At 39.2% G+C, this 17797-nt stretch overlaps 1 protein-coding gene across 5 annotated transcripts in view; it reads left to right on the top strand.

Moving 5' to 3' along the window:
- The window catches only part of LOC125380105, an 84609-nt gene that overhangs the window by 10814 nt on the left and 55998 nt on the right, over window positions 1–17797 (top strand). For 3 of the 5 annotated variants that reach the window (XM_048396373.1, XM_048396375.1, XM_048396376.1), the window contains exon 2: window positions 14061–15039. In XM_048396373.1, the coding sequence (XP_048252330.1) occupies window positions 14061–15039 (979 nt within the window). The other 2 variants (XM_048396374.1, XM_048396377.1) reach the window with 2 other exon arrangements.

Raw genomic sequence — 17797 nt, 5'->3', positions numbered from 1 at the left:
TATTGTATTAGGTCACGTATCACGTTGCAGCCGAGTTTGGTGTATCATGTCACTAGTTGTCCAATCCAACTAGTCCACAGCTCTTTCGGACATGTCCTTTTGTTGGTATTTTGACCAAGCCATTTGCCAAGGACAACCAAAATAGTGAGAAGACACTGTCAATTAAATCTATCTGATAATTCATTGTTTTAGTGACTACATTTGGTTCAGGTACAGTCATGAACTATATTGGTAATGAAATAAGGTTAAATTTGCCAATCAGTATAGACAATTATAGTAACAGGTCCACTCTTAAAAGCTAATTATTGATTAATTTTTATCATGTTTATGTTCTCTTGTCCTTTAAGGAAATAATAATAGTTTATCATGTTTATAATTACAGTTTTAAACGACGCAAAAATGTGCGTCCAGTACTCATAAATGTCCAGAAAGGACGCAGAAAAAATATATTGCATGGCAATGGACGCTCAGTTCTCCGCAAGAAATATAAGTTCCTGTAATTAAAGTCCTATAAAACCATTTCAGTACTTTACAGGACCCTCAAATTATCTGTGAGCACCCTTGAAATTAATTATTAGGGGTCCACTGTACCCTTAGTTTTGTAGGTCAAGGTAAATCCCTGTATTATCATGACGATGAGTATCATCATGGATGACAACTGCGTTATTATGCATAAACAATGTTTCAGGACTTCTTCTTGCCCTAATCTCATTAAAATCAGATCTTAGTTTTCGCTACTGCTAAACAAAGATCTGAGGACATCCCATTACGGGTCACTTCAGAACGACCTTTCGCGAATTTTGACCGACAAATGAAATGACTCACAAGAAATCAACATTAGCCAATCAGAAGGCAGCTTTCTCGAGCTTCATGACACAAGTTTTAAACTGGTGACTACGCTTTGAAACATATTTTGACGTATTCTCGATTAAAATGATTAAAACTGATAAGAAGAACCAGAGACCATATAATAGAGGGACGGCCCTCTAGCCTATGCGCGAAACCATCAGTGCTACGGCTTGTACTGCGCAGCCTGTCCGGAAGCGAGCAGAAACGCGTTCACTGCAGTCATCGTTGTTGCCTTTGTTTCCCATGCAAAAGATATATTTCACAATACATAATTACACTCATGTATTTCTTAACATTGTTAACATTACAACTGAGATTTGTTGGTGCCCTAAAGCATGTCGTTGTCACTGTATTTGATGACTGTGATCACGCTTTGTCTTTGTCCGAGAGAACAAAATGGCGCACATGTAAAATCGGCAAAAGTGCAGATTTTGATTTTCAATAACGGCCTCTAATTAGCAATGAAAGTCCTTGGTTACGTAGGTGTATAAAAAGGAGATATGTTAAAAATTGGCTTAGTGCCATTAACAAATTTAGGGCGGATCCGAAATTTCAGATTTTGACTCCAGAAATGGGACTAAATCTGAATTAATCCGAAATAATTACATCACAACTCCTAATTTTCGCATGCTTTCAGACGAATGTGTTCCTATTATCGGTCCTGAATTTAATAGTTTTACATTCATCACGATTTCCCCTATGGCTTGGTACCAACGTTATTTAGGTACGATCGGTAGTTTTTTTGGTATGATTTTTGGCACAAGGCCATATTTTACGTCACATATTTTAAGTTAAATTACCATATAGCAGACGACATAACATGCATTTTGTCTGTGATTATCATCCGCATATATCCTTTGAAACATTCTACAAAGTGACTTATATTGTATGATATTAGAATTGTTTTTGTAAAACGCGTATTTTTTTTTACCATTGCTTCGCCATTTCTTCGTAAGTTTAACTTTGTTTCAGTTAGGCCTTATCACATATCGCGCATATACTACATACTACAATACTACATATTTGTTATCTTCTGTAGATTTTGTCTGTATAAATCATGACTACATTTAATCAATTATTTATTTTATGCCGTGTAAATATTGATTATGAGCAAAATGATATTGGCCTAAACCCAATCATAATAATGTAAATATGATGAAGGTACTACTTACTTTGTGTATTTACACAACTATGAAAACATCATACAAAAATAAAAATCCGTTACATGAAATATTTGTATAATAAAATAATCATTTGCTTTGTAAATGCCAAGAAAGAAGAAGGATTATATCGGCAGTCGTCGGGAGAGAAGTTCCAGACAACAAGGTCGAAGGTGTCATTCAGTAAAATATATAGATGGTCTATTGTCCTTTTCTGTGAAAAATACATTTACATATTTGTCAGAGTTTGTGATGTTTTGTTTTGTTTTAATAGTAATACATGTGGAGTTGCATGCTTTGTTCCAGGTTAGAGTTTAAAGTTTGTTTTTCATTGATCAGATATAGAAAACTATGATGAAAGAATTTTGAAAACAACAAACGTTACTACAGTTTACGATATACTAGTACATATCTGGTACCATGCTCGTTGAAGCTATATTGTTATACCTGAAGTACTTAATTATTTGTATGCAGAAATATCAATCTAATCGGGTAATATCGGAATATTTGGACTTTAACAGTAGCCTCCCTTTGAAAAAAAACTTACCTCGCTCCGGCAAACCCCTTTATCACTGCTAGCCCCAAACTGGCATTAACCAATAACGTTTGATTCTTTCGAAGCCCATTGTCGGACACATCGAAAATTCATTTAACAACGCTCGTAGTTTAATGTGTATTTCTAATTCATTGGAACTATTAGCATTATAAAATAGTAGCGAATTTACATGAAATAAAAACATTAATATGGCGTCATTTTTTTTCTAGCTAATAGTAAAGCATTTACACCAGTCGGTGATCATGCATTTTTGCAAGTAAATCTAGTCTGGACTTATTATAAGATATGAAGTTAATATGGAGACATATTTTGTGAACATCGGGAATATGGTGATATGTTACAAGTGTCTTCCCTGCTTCTGGATGAGTTTTATTTACACTTCCTGAGTTCCTGTGCAATTTACCGGATCGTAGTTTTCTGTGGCGTTCGTAGTAGATTTGGTATATTTGTTTATTTATAATAGTTAACAATTGCAGCATAAAATGAGATATATTAACTGATTTTTAAAACAAACAGAATGCGTTATAAAATACTTTTGATATCGGAACGGCTTTTTCTTCACACGCCCTCGAAAACTTACGCTTGTGGACAGACGTCATATTTTCATTTCCTATCTTTTTCTTTGAGTGAATCTTTTTGGGAGGTATTTACCAACGGCTTGGTAGCGGTAACATCACTGTCATTCTATTTAGACCAGGAAAATCTTTGTGATCCGCTAAGAGACGTCCTTTTATTGGATTGTCGCTGGTCGTAGTCGGAGAAATCTCGGCTAAGGGAATTAACTCTAGCCCCGGATATTATATAATATTGTTTACGTGGTTACCAGAATGGTCAGTCGTGAATGTCTGCGCATCTATTGCGCATCTGCAGCGGTACAGAGAGGTTAACAGCAGGGTGTCGGGGTGTATCAGTTACATGCCAGACCGTAGCGCTGATGGTTTATGATAAACTGTTGGGGAGGGCCGTCCCTCTATTATATGGTCTCTGGAAGAACATTCTGGAATGGCTTATAGCATGTATAGATGACCTAGATTGTATGGATATAATCATAAAACCCCTAACTGTCGTTTGGAATACCCTGTGTTAAATATTTTTTGGTTGCATGATTAGAAAACACATTCCGACTGTCACTTTCATGATCTGGTAAGCGACGCTCTGATTGGTTGGATTAAAGGACGTTATGACGTGACCCTTAGTGGGATGTCCTCAGATCTTTGTTCAGCGATAGCGAGAATTAGGATCAGATTTTAATGAGATTGCTTCTTGCCCCTTCATCAGGTGAATGACAGGGTTGAGGAACATGACATATATGTGCATGCAAATGGAACCAGTTATAATTAGATACATATAATTGAAGCCAGTAGTGACAAGGATGCTGTTAAACACTTAAGAATGGATTTGTGGCCATGACAGTTGTATAGGAGGGCTTCATTAAACTAAGTTTAATAGTCAGGAAGCAGATACACTCATACTTCAGTCTAACAGTGGATGGGGCACGGGTGGCCCAGTCGTCTAAGGCGCCACAATTTCGCTGTGCAGAGTTGCTTCCCTTGGGCACGCCAGAAACCTATGATTGTGGGTTGGAATCCTGGTTCGCCCCGATTATGTTTCTAGGTTTGTCAGCACCATAACCATGCTCGTGTGTTTCACCGAAGTGGTAAACGTCTGAGCCCTGCATCACTTCGGGCTGTCCTCCCACATTAAGCTGACACGCCGTGACATAACTTGAACACTGTTAAAAGCGACGTTAAACACAACTCACTCACTCTAACAGTAGAAAATAGTCTGTCATACAGACCCTGATGCAAATATATCCGATACATCCCAATCAAGTCTATAATGTTTGGCTAGTCAAGATTACTGCAGTATCTGAAAATGAAGAGAATCTTGGGGCTCCTTTTTATTATAATTTTAATCAGATGATTTAACAACTGTTTTTTTTTCTGTAAGATATGTTCATTCAAGAGACTAGATGTTGGTCGAAGTGGAAAACTGAGAGGAAAAACTTCTGCCCCTATTCCGCCTCCAAGAGTTATATATGAATGCATTGCCTTTCAATCCTTTTAATTATATATACTTTTGAGGAGGTGGAAGTCTTACCAACTCAGTCTGGTTAATTTAGCATGACAGCCTCAGACTAATCTTTAATCATGTTGATCATGTTGATAAATTATGAAATGATCATTGATAACCATGAGCATGATGAGAATCATGAAATTTTCATCTGATGTCAAATAGGCGTGACATTTTGTCTGCTGATATACATCAGTAGGTCAATTTCAGATATGAACATGTTATATGACTTCTTATTCATTTAAGGAGAATATATCTAAAACACCAAAGCAAAAATGACAAATTGATACTTGATTTGTTTGTTTGTTTGTTTGTTTGTTTGTTTGTTTGTTTAACGCCACACTGGGCAATATCCCAGCTACATGACTGCAGTCTGTAAATAATCAAGTCTGGACCGACAATCCAGTAATTGACATCATGAGTATCAATCCACGCAAGTAGGATACGATGACATGCATCAACCAAGTCAGCGAGCCTGACCACCTGATCCCATGATACTTGTGATTTCAGCCCTGTGTAGAATAGTAGCCATTGTATCTTGTATGTTCTGATAACACTTCTTGTTGTACCACATGTGTCAGGTGAGCATATATATACCACCACCTGAAGAAAACATAATGTGAAGGCAAATATTTGCATGCGTAAGTCACAATAACCAGAGGGAGGATAGCATTACACTGTGGCCCATGTGAGTACTAGCAACACACGCCAGCGCCCACGTAGGCAAGCAGTTGACCTAACTTAAGGGGAGGGCACTTTATACTGTCTGGAAAATGTCTCACATTTGCTCTGTTTCTTTGAAAGTATATTTCCATTGGATGGTTAACATGACTAAATTGTGGTCTGGCTAGCAATGACAGGTAGCTGGCCCAAAATAGCCTGAAGCAGTTGTGTTCATGTATGTAGGTTGGACTGGTGTCTTTAGCCCAGGCCTGCTCGCTAGCTAAGCTCCACTCTCCGCCCACTCACTTGGACATGGTATACTCCAGTAACAAGCTGACCTACTTTGATTGTGATACAGATTTGCTGTGGGGAGGGATAGAGGGCTCATGGCAGTGAGTTTACATATGACCACTCTCCCGTGTGCTCAGTTTCTCATTTACAGTTCCTGCTATACATAGCAGCATGGAGTTTCTAGCAGGTCAAAGGGGGTTTCCTTTTTTCCTGAAATGGAACAGCCTGATTGGCTGAAGCTTAAGAAGTGACCTTACAGACAGCCTTGACATTGAGACTGAGTTGATGACCAGACATCGTGGTGTGGTAGATGTTGCTCCCAGTACTGGCTGTAGTGGAGATGGTGTAAAAGTGACAACCTCCCTACACATTACCACAGACCTAGGTGGAGGTATGAAGCTTCTATTCCTAGCAGCTATAGTTTACCCTAGCTAGTGTAACAGCACCGCACAGCCTTCAACAGGTGAAGCAGCCTTGACTAGCTGCCGGCGTTCGGCCGAGAGGGAAATCTTCACAAGCAAGTAAACATCCCTAGTTTCGTGTTAGGTCATGCTGCTAATCCTCCAACCGACCAGGGCCTTGCTTAATCCCCCCAACAATACATTCACGTCCTGGTACTATTAAATGATCATTTATAACATATCAAGATGGCTAAATGATGACTCCACTGGTCACATGAAACACACTTGTTGCTAGTGCTTCAGCCACTTCAGCTTCAATGCACCAGCGACTTCTAACCACCCCCTGTGCACTAATTCACACCCAGGGACCTAAAACACTGTGTATTTGTGCAACAAATGTAAGTAATACTCTGGATATCTGTAAGTTGTGTTAAATGAGTTTGTAGTGTTAGTTCATGTTAGAACATGATCTGCATACTGAATCTGTTACCCTGATACTGAGGCATGTTGCAATTTAACAACTCAACTGTTAGGTTAATAGTTATGTCTCCCATTGTTTAGCAGTGAGTGTTGGGTGATTCCATGGGTGAAATCTAAGCCTCAAGGTGTGTTCTATGCAAGGTAGATAGATGATCTCTGACCCTTATTCACCTCCGGATTATCTCGACATCAACACCGTGTAGACATTGCTTACCTACAATAGGATCATTTTGATTTTAGAATATCAACTTGAAGAGACAAAGTAGACACAATTGATGGAGAACAACTTCTTTAATATTATTTTTATACTATTTATGGCATTTCGGTATAGATCCTTATACCACTGTCATTTTTAAATATTGTTTGACAATGGTATAATGATCAATTTTGAATCATTGCTATAATTGTACATTAAAAAAGATTTATTTTTTTTAATTAATTGTATCCAAATACATGTTAACAAATATATAAAGTGGGCTATATTAAAGAAGTTATCCATAAATTGTGTCTACTTTGTCATCTGTTAACGTCCAAGAAATTCCTATCAAACAATTCAACTTAAAGAGAGCTTCATATTTTCAAAAGTTGAGTTCTTTTTTGGAGTAAACTTGAATCAAATAATCACTCCATGAATTCAAATAGTACCAGATGATACCAATAAACTAATTAAGAAGACCACCATTGGTGGATTTTTCAGAATATATGATTATCTACATTAGAAAGAATCCATTATTTACAGAACAGATGTCTCCAAGCAACAGGTGTTCCTCATGTTTCAAAGCTATTGACTGCACCGGTGTTGTTAATGAGCTTGCCCTTCTAAACTTACACTATTGGTGTACTCGTCAATACATGTGGAATACACCTTGGATCTGGCAGTTGGTTAAACCAGCAGTACTCCAGTATGTTCAGTAGATAATTAGTTAGTTGGTAATTAGTACATGTAGTAAGCATGGTAAGGAACCAAGAACCTCATTTGTCAGGACTTCTGCTTTCTGGACAAATCTTTTAGGAACATCTACATGTGTGCAAAGGGTTTATCTCTATGACCAATTCTTTGAATGGCATTTAAAAGTGATACACATAAGGAAGAGAGTTTATGGATGTCAGCTTCTTTATTATGAAGAACACAACGTATCGGAGTATGTACTTACTCCTTCAGTCACCAGATGGAGTAAGTATATGCCCTGAAACGTTGTGTTCCTTTTATAGTCATTATAAAGAAGTGACATCCATAAATTTTCTTGCTTCTATGACCAATGTTAACAATGCAGTCTGGGCCAAAACGGTTTGAGACTACTAACCCAACCCTGGCTCCCACCATCATTTTCAGTAGATTTTAGTGTTATGTGGACTATTATTTCCTGATCTTACTGGACCAAACAGAATTTTACTAGACTCAGGCTTCAGGCTCCAGGCTTCAACTGTATAAGCACAGGCTGACAATGATTCGTTATATCAGGATATTTGTTAATTAAGATGGATGCTGTGAGAACTGTATATTATCTGAGTCGCCAAGGCCCATTTTCACAAAGCCATCTTAGCACCATTACTGTTGTAAGTGGGGCACGAGTAGCCTAATTGTCTAAGGCACCGCGATTTGCAGTGCAGAGTTGCGTCCCTTGGGCACACCAGAAACCTATGATTGTGGGTTCAAATCCTGGTTCACCCCAATTAGGTTTCTAGGTTTGTCAGCACCATACCTGTGCTCGTGGGTTTCACCGAAGTGGTGCATCACTTCAGGCTTTCCTTCTTCATTAAGCTGACATGCCGCGATATAACTGGAATACTGTTAAAAAGCGGCGTTTAACCCAACTCACTCACTCACTACTGTTGTAAGTACAGTAAACTACGGTTATAACGACTCAAAGGAACTACTAATTTTAGTTTGTTATAACCGTAGTTCGTTATATGCATATATACAACATAACTACAGCAAATAGTCGGGACCAAAAAAGTAAGTTCGTTATATCCGTCAGTTCGTTATAAGCGTGTTCGTTATAACCGTACTTTACTGTAATTGGAATTATAAAGCACCACAATTGCTTTTTACAAATGGGTCCTTGCTCCTACTAGATTTCTGGTAACCAGTGTTCAAAATACTTGTCCTCACCATAGTTTATTATTTGATTTAAAGGGTCCCTAGTCTTATAAGACATTCTTCTATAGGTCTGTATCAATCTGAAACCCTGATCCATATATCAGACTGAAAGCAGAGCTGTCTTCCTTGACTCCTCAGGTATTTTCATAGCAGCTCGCAGAATCCAGGAATATACAGACATGTTAGGCTTTGACATATGGGAATGAGAGATCTGGGCATTGTAGACAGGGAAGGGTGCTCATCACCCCAAAGGTGAAGGTGTGTCCTTGGATATTCAGTAATAGCAAGCTCTTTTTGGATTCTCTGGCAAAACAGGTCCCCAGTGCCCCATACTTGTTCCAGGAGCCAGTCATTATAGGTATCAGCTGGTTATAATTTGCTGATTGTGTCACTTTACCTTAACAGTGTGTGTTGTCAGTGCTATCATCTTAGTGGTTTTTCTGGTCTGGCCAGTGTCTGAAATAACCCCCTGCCCGTGGCTGGTAACTTTTCTGTCGGGCTGCAGGAATTTTCCTCCTACTGCCCGACTGTCTGGCAGATGATTTTAAGAAAACTTATGTATTCAGTTTTATTACAACTCCTTGTTATCCCCCGCCCCAACAAAGTTGGCGGGGGATATAGAAATGGGTTCCGTCCGTCCGTGTGTGTGTGCGTGTGTGTGCGTGTGTGTGTGGGTCCCAAAATCGTTTCCGGAGCATAACTCAGAAACAGTTAAATATTTCTCTACGAAACTTTGCATGTCTATCAGACAGGATTGGACTTAAGGAGTATAACAAATAAACTGTTAAATATTTCCTTGCCAAACATTGCATGTCTATATACATGATATATAAAGCGCATACTGAACTAGTACCATTTGATATTAAAGGAGTTTTAGAAATGTTTATTTTAGAATTTCCATTGCAGCTATTTTGACATGGGCTAAGAGAAATGTTGGGTCATTTACCTGGTTTGACTTTGTCAACTATACGATTGTAGATTCTCAAGTAATTGTTTGCATGATTTCAACTGAATCAAGATGCTATTTGTCTCTTATTTTTATTGCATATTTTCAATATTTATTATGTCTGAAGGGAACTTTGACGATGGGCAGGCAGCACTTATTGGTCACCTGTCCGACTATCTTGTTGGGTTTTTAAATTATTTCAAACACTAGGTCTGACTCACTCATTTACAGATGTAGCTATCAAGTGTCATATACTCCCCATTCCATTTTGATAAATACCCTGGACCCATATGCTGCTACATCAATGTTTAGGAAGTGACATTTTTTCATGGCCATACTATTAGTATTTTTGCACAGATTTTCTTTCGCATGTGAGTGAAAGTTGATTGGAGGACTATTTTGGGTGTCCCATATACGTGATGGTGGTAAATGAAGGCAGTCTTTTTCATTATTGAATCGGGGCGGGTAGCCTAGTGGTTAAGCGTTCGCTCCTCACATCGAAGACCCGGATTCGATTCCCGACATGGGTACTATGTGTGAAGCCCATTTCTGGTGTCCCCCGCCGTGATATTGCTGGAATATTGCTAAAAGCGGTGTAAAGACATACTCACTCACGCACTCACTCACTCACTCACTCACTCACTCATTATTGAATTGAGATGTAATACACTGGATTATCGAGAATCCAATACTGCTGACTGTGGTTAAACATCATTCAGTGATTGTCAGAACTGGTGGACTATAATTCTTGTGTACACAATGTCATCAATATTACTTGATATACAATGCTGTGTGGTAACACTGTTAACGTCATAATCCATTTTGAAACCGACACGATAACCCAATGGGCTATGGATATCAGTGTCGCTGGATAGTTGACACAGTTGTGTACTCTGAATGGCAAGGATTTCCAGTGTGTGAAGTAAGTACGTGCTGATAGCCCTTGGCTACTTAATTTTCTTTCTAACTTGTGAAGATTAAATCAAACTTGCCCAACTGGCTAACTTAATTTATGTCTAGTGAGCTATAATGTTGTAATTAAAGTGTGAAATATGAAAGTTCAAAATGGGAATTTCCAGTAAGAATGGTCGGTAGCTAGATTTTAAATGGCTGATTTCTGATTTGCTGCTTATAGCTGTAAAACTGCTGATGCGATGTAATGCAATATTTATTCATTCATTTGGTTGTGTAAAATAGAATTGGCTCCTCAAATCTAAAATTGGCTAGTAAAAACATATTGAGCTGTCCGAGCTGTCCCAGCTGGTTAGTATTTCACATAACCATGTTGAAGATGAATTCCATGTTCTTATGATTTGTGACCAGTACTCTAGAGTTACCCCTCCCTCTATTGAGAATTTTATAAGACTTATGTCAGCTGAAAACGAACAAATTTTAAAAAGCTTAGGTAAATTTCTCTCCCAAGTAATGAACATTTGAACGGAAACACAGTGTTGAAAGGTAAATCATTATTAAATCTACTCAGCATGCAAATATATATACAGTATATTTCCATTGTATTATGGGCCTGTGGCCTGTATTTCACACACATTGCTGTTGACCTCTATCCATGAAAGTTTTGACCACTTGCACATTCACCCAAGCAATTTGTCCTATTTTTAGGTATCCCAATTGCTTCAGGCAAATCTGTTTATTATTACTAGTTTTTTTTGGTGTGTTATTGCACTTGTTGTTAGTCTGACCATGCTGAAAATACTTTTGCTTTCCAAATTAAAACCTTTGATAAGTAAAAATCAAAAGTCAAATTTAGTTCATATAATGTTACATTGCAATGATAAAACAATCAAAGAAAATCAAGATCTCTTTGTTGAGCTGGATGCAGACCTGATGTGCAGTGTAAGTTTCCGGTTGGGAGATCAGAGCATGAGGCCCCACAGAGGTGGTGTCAATCAGAGTTACCTCCCTTCCGCCAGTTGGACTCTTTTATTGATATGAGTGGGGTTCATATTTCGATAGTCATTGTCCCTTGGCCAGCTTTCTGTTGCAATACAATATCAATACTGTATGGCCATGTGATAACACCTGGGACTTTCTACTGCTTCTGTGTAGGATATAAATTGCTTTATATGGAGCTGGATGTTTCTTTTCGGACAAATTTTTATTCACCAAAATACTCATTTGGTCATGTGACCTGTGTGCAGTGAATTTTACCATGTTTACATACCCTCGTAGGTGGCATAAGAGTCATCTCCAAATGTAATGTTCAAGAAGAATGACCTTGTAAGTAATCTTGATAAATAAAATTGTATTATTAACAACATTTGAATAGAAGGTTTTATCAATATGTTAAAGGATTTGCGTTACATTTTATTGGTTATGAATGTCAAAACATTGTCATCAGTATTAACATTATTGACAGTGCCATGGATCGAATGCCCTATATGAGATACCTGTCTGTTAGTGCTGTGATAGTTGATAAACATGGTAAGGACATGATGATGCAATACTGGGCATGTGACACGTGCAGGAGCTGCCTCCTTGATGTACGGATATCTGGCTGCTGTCATACATCAGTGTATTGCCAATACCCCAGTATACTTCAGTATGGATTTGTTGACATGGTATTTCCGGTGTTACGTGCTCACGGTACTGTCTTTCCATGGGGGAAAAAACATCAAAACTCATTAATTCGTGTATAATGCGCACCGTCTTCTACACAGCTGTGGGTTTTTTTTAAAAAAGTGTGCACTATACTCAAGAAAATACGGTAGTTACTACCCATTAGGAAATATGTAATTATATTCATGATATGAAATGGTGCTATTACCAATACTAAACTGTTGTATTGACAACTTGTTTCTCCTTGGTACGTGTTTATTAAATAGTATGGAAATTTTGATATATAGATTTGCTAAGAGTTCAAATCCCATATATGGGCAACCATTTCTGAAGTCAAGATTGAAATCGTAACAAACGTTATAGTGTGTATCATCAATGTATCGTATCAACACCCATGTACAGCATGTATAGTGTGATACATCACAACTTGCTGGGGAGTAAAGTGTTCAAAATTAGGGGGGAACCTGGATGTTTGCTTCTACATTGTTTGAATTTAGGGACCCTCGCTAAATGTTTTAGCTCACCTGACTGCCTATCCATCTATAGGATAGAGCGTGTGCAGGGAGAGCTGAAGGGTCAGTTGTTCGATCCTAGGCTCATCATACTAACAGACATTAAAAGATGGTACTTACTCTTATCCTACCTGGTGGTCAGTATTAAGAAATTTAGAAGTGCATACATGAAATGGTAATTCAGTGGTGATGTATTTTATATGGGTTTCATAGTTGTGTTTTGGACTGTAAGTTTGCAGTGTTTTAGTGACTGTTTTTTGGTCATCTTGTATATTTTTGCCCGCCAGTTTACATATATATATCAGTTATGATAGTGAGGTCACAATGATACATTTCATGATAGTCGGGTCACAATATGATAAATTTCATAATAGTCACAATATGATACATTTCATGATTGTGAGGTCACAATGTGATGCATTTCATGATTGTGAGGTCACAATGTGATATATTTCATGATTGTGAGGTCACAATGTGATATTTTTCATGATTGTGAGGTCGCAATGTGATATGTTTCATGATTGTGAGGTCGCAATGTGATATTCTTCATGATTGTGAGGTCGCAATGAGATGCATGTCATGATTGTGAGGTCACAATGTGATGCATGTCATGATTGTGAGGTCACAATGCGAATGTACCATGGCTCATGTTACCAGCCACTCATTGGTCTGGCCGAGACACAAATGTATATGGCGGTGGGTTAGCCTCTGGGTTAAAGGTTTCCCTCATCAACCTAAAGACCCCGGTTCGATTCACCACATTGATACATTGATTTGGTGTTGTCATGCATCATGATATAGGTCTGTATGTATAGTGTATTGTATCGAAGGCCACATTGTAGTACATCGTAGTGTTGTGTATTGTTTTCCCTTTAATAATCGGATTGTATAATTTTGAGTTGATATGGCTGGTGTTTGTAGATCTCATTCATGTTGAAAATAGCAACCAAAATTAACAGTATTTAGGTAATGGTGTTCAACCCGTGAAGATGCGGGTTATAATAGATCTTCAGCAACCCATGCTTGCCATAAGAGGTGACTAGGCAACTAATGGGATCGGGTCGTCAGGCTCGCTGACTTGTCGATGCATGTCATCTTATCTCAATCACTGCATTGTCTGATCCAGACTCGATTATTTACAGCTCGCCGTCATATAGCTGGAATATTGCTGAGCATGGCTAAAAACAAACAAACATGATATTGTATCTGTGCTCAAATCCCAGACTCACCCAAATTATGATCCATGGTCTGACAGCACCATACCCATGCTGGATTTTTTAGTGAGCTTTCTTCCCACTTTAAATACATTGTGTGACATTGCTAAAATAGTAATGTTAAATCCAATTCTTTTTCTGTCTCTAACATGTCTTAGCTATGCATTCATAACTGTCTTCTTGACTATTGGTTACTTTGTTGGAATAATGTCTAAACAAATTCTTTCTTCTTTGCAGTTGGACAAGATAAAGGAACGAGCACGTCGGATAGCCGAGCTCCCACAAGACAAGTTTAATGTATTGGTTTTAAGCGCCCGTGAGTTCAGTCTTGCACAAAGTCGGCCCAAGATGAGTAGTTTAGATGCCACCAGCGGGCCTGGCTCGGATGATTGGAGTGGAGAAGATGAGGATGATGGCGGCACAGAGGGAAATAAGCGTAGCTACAGCCACACAAACTTCATGTTGGGTAGTCACGTGAAAGGAGAGGATGCTGAACGAGATTCAGGCCTACCTTCATCAGGTAAGGGTGCCGAAAGCTGGTGCGACTTTGAAGGAAGTGATTCCGAAAGGGGTGTCTATGACTACTTTCCAACCGAAGAAAGCATCAAGAAAAGTGATGCTGTGAAGATCAGTCATACGGTCAATCCAGATTTCGATGAAGTTATCGATGTTGAGTCCGACAAGAGCTCCATTGAGTCTCCCCGTAGTGATGCCTCTAGTACAAATGAATATAACGTGACCAGCCCTCTGGAGGAAGATGGGATTGAGATGAAGACCTTTAGCCATCACGAAATCCCACAGGGGGGCATCCACAAGGCCTTGTATGGCAAGGGGGATCATATTCCGTATACCGTCTTGCAGAACGAGAGCGATGATGAGGAGTACTGTCACACGGAACAGCAGAGAAGGTTCATGAGCTCAGACTGCACTATGACAAGAGGTACTAGAAGTGTTGATGACCAGGTCTGCTTCCCTTTCAATAGGAACAATCGCTATTCTAGCTACTCTCGAACTCCAGAAGAGGCAGAAAGTGGGGGTTTCCAGAAACAAGGCACTTTCTTGAGCCGCAAGCCTCCGTTTGGTTATGGAGAAGAACAGCTGACGAATGTTGGTGGGTCAATCGCTCGTCTCCTGCCAGGCAACATGTCACAAGGTGCAGACATCGGGGAGGATGGCAAGAAGAAGAAAGGCACAAAGAAAAAGAAAGGAACAAAAGGTATGTACAATTTTCCTTTATTTCTAGAATATTTAGCTCCCATTTCATTACAATGTTTTAGATCTGTAGAACTTCACAATTTCCATAAAGGTGTCATGGGTGGTTCAAGTGTGCCCCAGGTGTGGTCCAGGTGTGCCCCAAGTGTACCCCAAGTGTACCCCAAGTGTGGCCCAATTGTGGTCCAGGTGTGCCCCAGGTGTGGTCCAGGTGTGCCCCAGGTGTGGTCCAGGTGTGCCCCAGGTGTGCCCCAGGTGTGGTCCAGGTGTGCCCCAAGTGTGCCCCAGGTGTGGTCCAGGTGTGACCCAAGTGTGGTCCAGGTGTGACCCAAGTGTTGTCCAGGTGTGCCCCAAGTGTGGCCCAAGTGTGGCCCAAGTGTGGCCCAAGTGTGGTCCAAGTGTGGCCCAAGTGTGGTCCAAGTGTGGTCCAAGTGTGGTCCAAGTGTGGTCCAGGCTCTGTGCTGAAGTTGTATCCCTGTGTTGCCAGGACCACATTTGTTAAGGCAACCTGAGCACTACGACTACCGTAGCTGCCATACCTTATCATAGACTTATAATAGTCATAGCTCTTAGATCTGTCCCCAAGAGCTGCTTGTTGTGAGTTTGAAAACCAGATTGGTAGGCTGGTGAAAGCTCAACCTGAACATTTTAGAAAAATATGCTGAACAAAAAAACTTAGGAATGAAGAAAGTTTTAGGGGATATTTTGTGTAGTGGATACTGAGCACACAATTTTGTATTTCATATATATAACAATACTTCATGATTCCAATCTTTTTTTGTTCAGTATACTTCAAAGTTTTTCCTCAACTTGTGAATTTTTTTATCAGCTTATTGTAATTGTTAAACTTAGGCCTTAGTAGTTAGTACCTTTTGGGCATGTATCTTGAGTTATGTATTATGAGATTCTGCTTTGTACACTCTTGCTGGGTGAAGTGTATATCTATCTGAGAGTTGGATGTCTATTAGGGATAGTAACTCCATTCTTACCTGGAAAGTAACCACCACGGGAATTGGATGATGTGTGGTATGGATTGCAGGGTTTCAGATTTATACGCTTTCTAGGACATTCACTGATCATCGCTGAAAATGTCCTGAAGATAGTTTCAAATGTGGTAAATATATCTACAGAAGGATGTCATCAAAAGTTGATGAAAGACTACAGAAATTGTCCTAATGCAGTTTGTTGCGGGCACATTCCCTGTGATAGTCACTGGTTATTCGTCTACCCACTAAAATGCAGTCACTGCCATAACCTGATTCATGTCATCTTATGCAAATTACATGGATCAGTGCTAACGCCTTCAAGCAATGGTTTGTCTGATCCAAGTCAGAACTCACTTAGGCTGACAATATGGAGCTGATGCTCCTGATGACTGGATTTTGCCTTGTTCAAGTCAGACATTCAACTAAACCGTGTAATACTTTTTGTGCCATGTGTTTAGTACATACCAATTTTGATGTGCCGTTTAGACAGGTCCATACTTGATTATATGCTATACCAACAGTTTTTGGTTTAATACAACCAGTTAATGGGACATCCCTGTTATGATTCATGATGATCATTCTCTGAACTGCCATTACAAAACCTCTTAATTTATGTGGGGCAGAGTTACCTCCCTTCCCCTGTTATTGCACTAACGTGGAAACAACAGCTTCTATATATTACATCAAATCCATAGCTTTTCTTCATTTGTATATTATTGCTGCAAAAGGACATTTCAGAAATGACTTTTGTGTGACTTCTGAAAAAGAAATGGAAATTGCCATTTCTTAATTTGAAAAAATATCAGCTGCTTGCTGGTACTGCCATAAACCGTCTTCTTTATGTTGCTCCCTGGCTGTTTTATTGTGAATTATGATTTTACTGGAAAGGAGTGATTGTGCAGTTACTTTCTTATTGGGAAGACAAAGAGGCAGATTATCAGAAACTGATTGTATTTCAGCAAATGTTCGGTATCTTGTGTTTGAAGATTGTACTTTGTGTCTGCGTAAGGCATGATGAATTATGAAAATGGTATTTACCTGATTTACGTGAAGATATCTCTAGGTTTTCCAGTTTTCTGTCAAGGTCATATTGAAGTAATAACGATCGCCATGATTACTGATTATCTGGTTGAATAACTGGCCCACCAAATAATTGGCCAGCCAAAGTCATATTCCATCACACTGAAATACAAGTTAAATATTCTTCCTGCCCATGTGCATGATGTGTGTTTGACCGCGTGCATGTTTGACCGCGTGCGTGTTTGACCGCGTGCGTGCGTGCGTGCGTGCTAGCGTGCGTGCGGGCGGGCGGGCGGGCGGGCGTGCGTGCCAGCCAGTGTCTGTCAGTGTCTGTGTCTATATATATACCCCAGGATATTTAAAATTGTTGACATTCTTGACAAGTGTGTTTTTGACTGTATGACCTGTTGCCCACTAGCCACTGATGTGGAGTTCTTGCTGGCCCAGCTTCTATTCCTGATAGACCAAAGTAGGGTATGGCTTGAAATGAAACAAACAAGAAATGATTATTCGATGGTGATGTCTTGGTAAAGCTATCATAGTTATGTTTGGGACCTTAAACTCCGGTTCGGGCACAATAACATTTATTCAACTAAACTACACAAAATGACAACATTGTCTAATAACAGTTGAATGCTGATACCAACTAGTTTAACAGTTGGTCAGTTGGTTGCTGATGCAAGGCAAACAATATCTTGGCAAACTTTGCAGTATGCAATGTCATAGATAAGCATGAGAAACGCCCAACCCAAAATT

Source organism: Haliotis rufescens, unplaced genomic scaffold (genome assembly GCF_023055435.1).
Source record: "Haliotis rufescens isolate VD_foot unplaced genomic scaffold, xgHalRufe1.0.p SCAF_15, whole genome shotgun sequence".
Taxonomy (NCBI): Eukaryota; Metazoa; Mollusca; class Gastropoda; order Lepetellida; family Haliotidae; genus Haliotis; species Haliotis rufescens.
The sequence above is the reverse complement of the archived record's forward strand: the minus strand, read 5'-3'. Positions and strand labels throughout refer to the sequence as shown.